This window comes from Centruroides sculpturatus, unplaced genomic scaffold (assembly GCF_000671375.1).
Source record: "Centruroides sculpturatus isolate CEXI.00-Female unplaced genomic scaffold, Cexi_2.0 scaffold1522, whole genome shotgun sequence".
Taxonomy (NCBI): domain Eukaryota; kingdom Metazoa; phylum Arthropoda; class Arachnida; order Scorpiones; family Buthidae; genus Centruroides; species Centruroides sculpturatus.
In genome coordinates, this window is record NW_019385641.1 from 1 (window position 1) to 7,573 (window position 7,573).

The 7,573-nt window shown below is 25.1% G+C and overlaps 1 protein-coding gene across 1 annotated transcript; it reads left to right on the forward strand.

The window, feature by feature from the left end:
* Positions 1 to 2,579: 2,579 nt before the first annotated feature.
* On the forward strand, positions 2,580 to 3,828 carry LOC111640817 (calbindin-32-like; the record flags this gene model as incomplete). The annotated part of the gene is made up of 3 exons (XM_023386880.1): positions 2,580 to 2,636; positions 3,135 to 3,206; positions 3,369 to 3,828. Coding segments are annotated over 3 exons (276 nt in total), but the record flags the coding sequence as incomplete, so codon positions are not given.
* Positions 3,829 to 7,573: the final 3,745 nt, after the last annotated feature.

Below are 7,573 nucleotides of genomic sequence, written 5' to 3' on the forward strand. Positions count from 1 at the left end.
AAATTTATTCACGTCAATCTTTTTCTATATAAGTTAGGCACGGATCTAAGTTATATTTATAAATTATTAAAGAAGAGTTTCAGATGTTTAGAACAAGTGTTTTCGTGCAGGTTGTTCGATTTTAAATAGCATGTCGAGCACCTCACACGAAACCACTCGCCTTTATTCTCTGTTTAACAAGGTAAATCAGATTGAACCTCTTACAGAAAGAAGAACTTGTCCTCATCGCCAGAAAGGTGGGATTTCCAGTTTATTCCGAATGCACTTTCTGACACATTTTTTTCTCTTCTCCACACGAATTACATTAATCTTAAAAAGAGGTTTACTTCAACTGAATTGAAAGAAGTAGACTTCGGAGATCGTTTACTTTTCTTTTATGCACATACTCTTTTCTAAGCACTTTTAAATTATCAATTCAAGAAAAAAAAAATATATAATCAAAATTCTTCACGAAAGAATTTTTATAGCACATATTTTAATTATTTTAAAAAAATATAATACTTTTACGTATTATCCTACAAAGAAAATTTTCTTTTAAAATCGGTTTCTATTACAGTTGTTTTATTAATTAGCTAAGTTTATCTTTAAATAAATCATTTAAATAAATAGAAATAATAATTTTTAACAAATTGAATACATCTAATTTTTCTCTTAATTAGATTTTTAGCAGAGATAAATCGTGTAATTGCAACTAAACATCTGTTTTCTTTTCATGGTGACTGAATATTCTAATTTCTTTTTCACTGTAGCGAAACGAAAACTGATGAACGGTTCTGGCATGTTTCATTTATATGAATCTTTCTACTATATTAAGAGTTTCTTTCTTGTTTACCATGTTTATTTCTTTCCGTTTCAATAAGAAACCAATAAGAATGTGAAATTGTGTGTACACTCGAACCACACTCAAAATTTATTTATCAATACAGTACAGGAAACTTGTTGCTTCGCTATATGTGATGTTTATTTATTTTTTTAACTTTTCCAAATAAGTTGAAAAATAAATATCAATAATTTTAACTGGAATTTTATAAATAATTTCTATACAGGGTGAATCGAAAGTTCTCCCCTTTGCATCCTTTTCATTCCAAAAGTACTGAAGATAACTTATATTACTTTTATTTATGCTTAGGAAATCGTGTATGGAGAATCGAATGGGATTTTTTTTTTAGCTTGAAAATGATTTTCAAGCTCTAAAAATGGTCCCATCTGATTTTCCATACAATACTTCATACTATGTAACTGCATTAACAAAATTAATATATTTTCAGTACTTTTGGATTGAAAAGGGTGCAAGGGACTTTCGACTTATTCTGTATATTTTTTAATGTGTGATTTATTTATATTTGTTAGATGTATGTCATATATTAAAAAATATTACTTATTTATATACGATCAAACCTCGATTTAGCGCACCCTTATATAGGCTATATATTGCCATAATAATTATTTACGAATTTCGATAATAAAGATATTAACGGACGACATATTTGTCATTAAATCACATGACTTTAAAACTAATATATGTTCGTAGACCTTATTATTATGAGTAGTTTACAATGGGGAGCGTTGCTTACTAAAGCCGCTTTTCCAAGCAACGCTCCCCCTTGTTTCGATTTAGTGCCAATTTCAGAGGCGCTCAGATAATGATGTTAAATCGAAATTTAATTGTACGGTATATATTTTTAATATGTAAAATCTTATTTTATATCAGTTTGATTTTCTCGTTTCTCTCATTATAGCCTAATAGTAACGATTTAAATCGGTATTTTCCAAACTTTTTGCATGATTATTCGTTATTAATTTATGAAAATATTTTAAATATATCGCGTAATCTTTGGAGAAAAATTTTGTTCTTTAGTTTCGGGAACAAATTTCGACTCCAGTAAAATTAGATATAATGGTATTATATAGGACATAATACAATTTTATGTCTCATGGAAGAATAAAGAGATGTAAGAGAGCTTTAATTCTTAATAATTTAAAAAAATTTTGACATTATAAGCGGAAAACAATAGCCTTTAGAAACAAAGTAAATTCATTCTATTGATTGGTTGAAAGTAAAAAATAATAACAACAGTGATTGTTGGAGATGCGGGCTATTGGTTAAATTTCTTTTCGTCTAATCTTGCAGTAAAATAATTACACGTTATCTATAAAAGATTTTAATTTTTTGAGATAACTTTCTTTAGTTAAGCTATCTTACACCTTTCTATTTTTCAAAGAACTACATAGATTCTGTTATACGCACACAATGCTACGTGTGCGAGAAACAGATTTCATATTAAACTTTTCGAATTCCAGCTGAGATATTTCTTTCTATTTTTATTTTAAATATAAAAACGTGCAAATAATAATAACAAAATGTACACAAGTAATAAGATACAGATGGCTCAAAAATCAGTTAACCGAAATAGTTTCATATTACCGATTAACTGTTCAATATCGGTTTTAACCATTCTTAAAATATATTTCGTTAACTGATTTTAATGCCTTCTTTCTATAGAAAATATTATAATTTTTAATAATAAATTTAATTATGATATGCTTTGTTTATATATAATTTTGTGTGTATTTTTTAGGGAGCCAGTAAACTGACCCGAGAAGACATCGAAAGAGTATTCTCTCTTTACGATAGGGTAAGTCTTCAATTGAGAAAAGAGGAGAAACTATTGGTTTAATCTGAATTACTTTCGTTTACGATAAATCTCTCTATAGCCTATATAAAACCAGAAAAGAAAGTGTAGTGTTTTATTTTGTGTTAGTTCTAAATCTTATTCGAGTATGGTGTTTTGATAGCGAGTAATTTAAATTTACTACACCATGTTCTTTCTTGGAATAGATTTTTAAATTTTTTACTTCAACAAAGAAACATTAAGTTAAACTCTTTCAGCTATCTTCTTGCATTCCTGAGTACGTATCGACTCTTCTGAGAAATAAACTCTAGATCGTTACAAAAGCAGATAATTTCATCAAATTCCCATTTTATGGATTTTCTATAAGTCATTCTCTTAAATTGTGCTTAGATTTTAATCGTTAAATTTCATTAATGTATATATATATTATTTTACGTTTCTTGATTTACCGATATTTTAATTAAAAATTTATATTTTGACATAATTTTCGTAATTAAACAGGACAAAAATGGAACAATTGAAAACGAAGAGTTAAAAGGATTCTTGAAAGATTTGTTGGAGTTAGTGAAAAAGGTAATTATATTAAAAACTTCTTGTTAAAATTTTCATTTATTTAAATCAAGTTTAAAAAACTTATTTTAATCTATTCCTTACTCAACAAATATTAAATATTCGAGTATATTATCTAGTCATAGAAGGATCAAAGTGTGATGATGATTGATCGCATCTTTTTAGGATTATGACGCGCAAGACTTGGAAGATTTCCAAGATGCTATTTTACGAGGTTGTGATTTCAACCGAGATGGAAAAATCAACAAGAAAGAACTGACCATGATCCTCTTGGCACTTGCCAAACACTCTCAAGATGATGAAACTAAGTAATGGAAGATGAAGTGAAACGAATGAGAGTGATCGGACATTGTTAAAAGCAAAGCTACAAACCGAACACATACAAACACACAAAATCAGCATTAAGGTAATTTAAAAAAAAGGTAAAAATGATAAAACAATGCTTCTCTCTCTCTGGCTGTCGTCAACGTATTTTGCTCAAGTTATTAGAGCGATATATTCAACTTATCGAGGTCAGGTAGAGGGATCCGTCACGTCGCCAAAATGTCTTAAATATAAATATTATATTATGATAAATATGAATAATATATTAATATAAAAACGTATATATATATATATATAAATATATATAAATANAGTTGCTCATTCTCCTGACCATTAGGTCTTTGCCATTTATGTCCTCTACTTCTTTTTTACCTTCTATCGAAAAAGAAAAAGTCTTTTCTTGTTTCACTGTGATATAAATTAGCCTTAGAAATAAAGCAAAAAAAAAGTGCTTTCTATGTTCAATGGTTTCTGTTTGATTGTTCAAAAAAAAATTAAATGGGGAAAAGAAGAATAAAAAAATATATATAAAAAAGCCACAATAAAAGTCTTTTGAAAGGTGGATATTTGTGTTTGATTTATTTATATTTATTTCTTTTTAAAATAGTGTATACAATAATCAAACTTTCCATTAGATCACTCTGTTTCTACGGCTAGAAGAATCATTAATGAAAAAGTTCTTGATGGATTGATTACTTCGCCATCATGGTTTATCGAAGAAGATTAATATCCCTTTATGTCATGTAGAAAAAAAAATCGAGTAAAGAAACAAGTCAACAAGATCGATTTTGAGTAAAGTTTGATACCCAAATGGTTTTTTAAGTCAAACTTGAGTGCAAACAATGTCGAATATACAAAATAACAAATGTTTGAATCTAGTAAATAAAGATTTATAGATTTGCAACGTAATAGTATATGATAGATAGGGATATGCACGGAATAATTCACTAGTTAGAAAATTAAACGATAATAATACTGTTAAAGTAGACTATTTGTTATTAACTGTTCATCTTATTACATTTAAATGACATCAAAATAATTGTAAATTAATTACGGATTCTAATTGTTACCTTTATATTAATATTGTTTAATATGAATTTCGAAATAATTTATTAATATAAAATATGAAAAATAAATAAAGAATCAACAGTTAATTGTTAATGAATATTCGATAATTATATTTTTCCAATTTTTCTAAATGATAAAAACATTTCTTTTGACTGTTTTACACGCAGTAAACCTTGTATAATTTAATGAAACAATATCTAAAACATGTGTTCTAGTAGAAAACAACAAGATGTTCAACACTGTTCTTGTCATTCATAGGATTTGTGACACATTTATTAAATTTTGCTTTAGTCACACTACTGAACACACAAAGTTTTCATCGATTTTGAAGAATGATCAATATTAGACAATATGTTGTCTATACTTTCTTAATATTGGACAAAATCAATACAATATCACAACGAAAAAGTATGGTTTCTTGAAATTTAATCTACAGTTAAACTCAATACTTTTAACGAAATCCAATTCTGTATTATAATTAAAAAAAACCCTTATAAATATTAATAAACTGATGGCTTATTTTATTCTATTTTTAATAGAATTAAATGTACTTCTTTGTATACAAGAGGGGAAAAAATGTATTTTTAATTAAATAAATACAATTAATGATGCAAATAGGAAGTAAACGAAGTGTGAAAAAGAAAATTAAGAATGTAATATTAATAACAATAATAATAATAATAGTGGAAAAGAACATAGAAACAAAGTTTATTCAAAATTCTTTGTTTAATTATTTTAATCATTTGTCTTTCATTAATTAAACTTGCTGATTTATAAATTTACAAATTAGACAAAGAAAATTAAATAAATCTTCATACATGTCGTATGGATTATTGAATTTTTTAACTTATATTTTAGGTTGTCACTCGCTGTTCAAGCCTATTTCTTACTTTCTCTTCAATTATCTGTGTGTTAGAAGTTTTCTTAACTGTGTTTATAAATAATGCAACAAGATACTTTTAATGAAAATCATTTACAGAATTGGATTCTTTGTTATTGATAACGTTCAAGTCAACTTGTTTCATTTGTAAAACAGTAGCAGAATAACATTAGTTGTCAGTGGTAGTATAAATTACAAATTTATACTTCTGATACACACTGTACTCGAGATATCAGAAAGTTTAGCATCCAACCAAACTGATGTTTTATTTAAATCTTCACATATCTAACAAAGAAAAGCATACTTTTATCTATAACTGATAATATATAATTTACATTAAAAAAGCTTTACCTTGTTTATGTCTTGTAAGACTGTTTCAATCGATTCCCTCAATGGCAATAGTACAGACGTCACACAGTTTATCTAAAATTAATAAAATTCTAAAGATACTTTCTTAATATTTGAAAGTTATTTGATTAAAACTTTAAATGATCAACTATATCAGCTAACAGTTTAGATTGATCGTTTCTGTCAGAATTTTTTTTCGTATACGTGTTTCTTCTCTATTTTCATCGTGTAAAGAAATTTAAATTGAAGCTTTAAAGTTAAATAAGTCATAATATTATAGAGTTATACCTTAAATATCACCCAGAATAAGGTGTATAGCATTATATACACACGCTACAGATGTCAAACATAAGTGCAAAGACGAAAATCTTTCAGTTTTGCAATGAATTTATGTAAGCATCTTTAATACAAGTAAGAAAATGGAAGAATTTCTCATTTTTATGCTGAAACGTTGAAAGAATTATAATAAAATATTTTGAAAGTTAATTTAAATAAAATATTTATGAAGTTACAAACATGATTTTCTTCTGTAATTTCCTCTTTAAGATTTTCTGGAAAAAAAGTAAAAAGTAATTAAAAATTTTAAAATATTTTAAAGTATAAAGTAATTAAATTATAACATACTTATTAAAATTATATTTAAAAAAAACTTATAAAAATACGAGATTAAAGCACAAAAGTAGGCATTTTTGAATTGGGAAATCAACATTCAATTATAGGAATGTAAATTATATTGTTTTATGTATTATTTTATTCATTTATTTATTGATATTATAATGTATAAAAGTTGAATTTTATAGTTTTAATATTTTAAATAGTAAGAAAAAATTCATTTTAAAATATTTATTAGTGAAAAGTTTAGATTAACAAACGAGAAATGAAATTATTATGAAGAAAATATGCTGATTTTTTTCGAATTTTAATTCCATATTTTTTGTTTATTATTATTAAAAAAATTACATAATATTTCTTAATTAAAATTGTTTTTATTACTATTGTAATAAATAATTTTAATGAAGACAGGATAACGATTTATTCTTACAAAAATGAGAATTTATTTTTATTCTTATTTTTTATAATATTAAAGTAATAAAAAATATACACCAAAGAAATGTAAATAACAATAATTTTATATTTATTCAAAACATCCATTTCAATATAAAATATAGAAATTAAATGATATAGAAAAAAGGCAATAGAAAATATTTAAATTTAATGGAAAATTTAATAGAAAAACACCAAGAATATTGATTTATTTAAAACCGAATTCGAACTTAATGAATAAACCTTTTTGCAATTTAAATTTTTTACAAAATTTGTTTTTTTGTACAACATCTGTTGTTGTACATCATCTCATTCAATTAGCGTATGGTTCTCCAAAATTTAAATCATTCATTCATTTATTGACAATGATTTAAATATAGAATAATTGAAAATTTAATAAAGTTAATACTGTATCATCTGTCTTTATTAGTAATTTTTTTTTTTCATTACATAATTATTATACTACTGTACTGTATACATAATAATGTTATACAGTAAATCATGCTTTCTTGTAGATAAATAAAACAAATTAAAAAGTTAATGATCTTATTTTAACAATGTTAATGATGTCGTGATGACACTAATGTCGACATTTTCATTAATCAAAATGTATTTTTCTCTACGTAATTATACGCATATATTATATATAGAGCATACAAAGTTAATCAATACATTCGGTCTCTTTTACTAACTCTTTGTAAAGTGT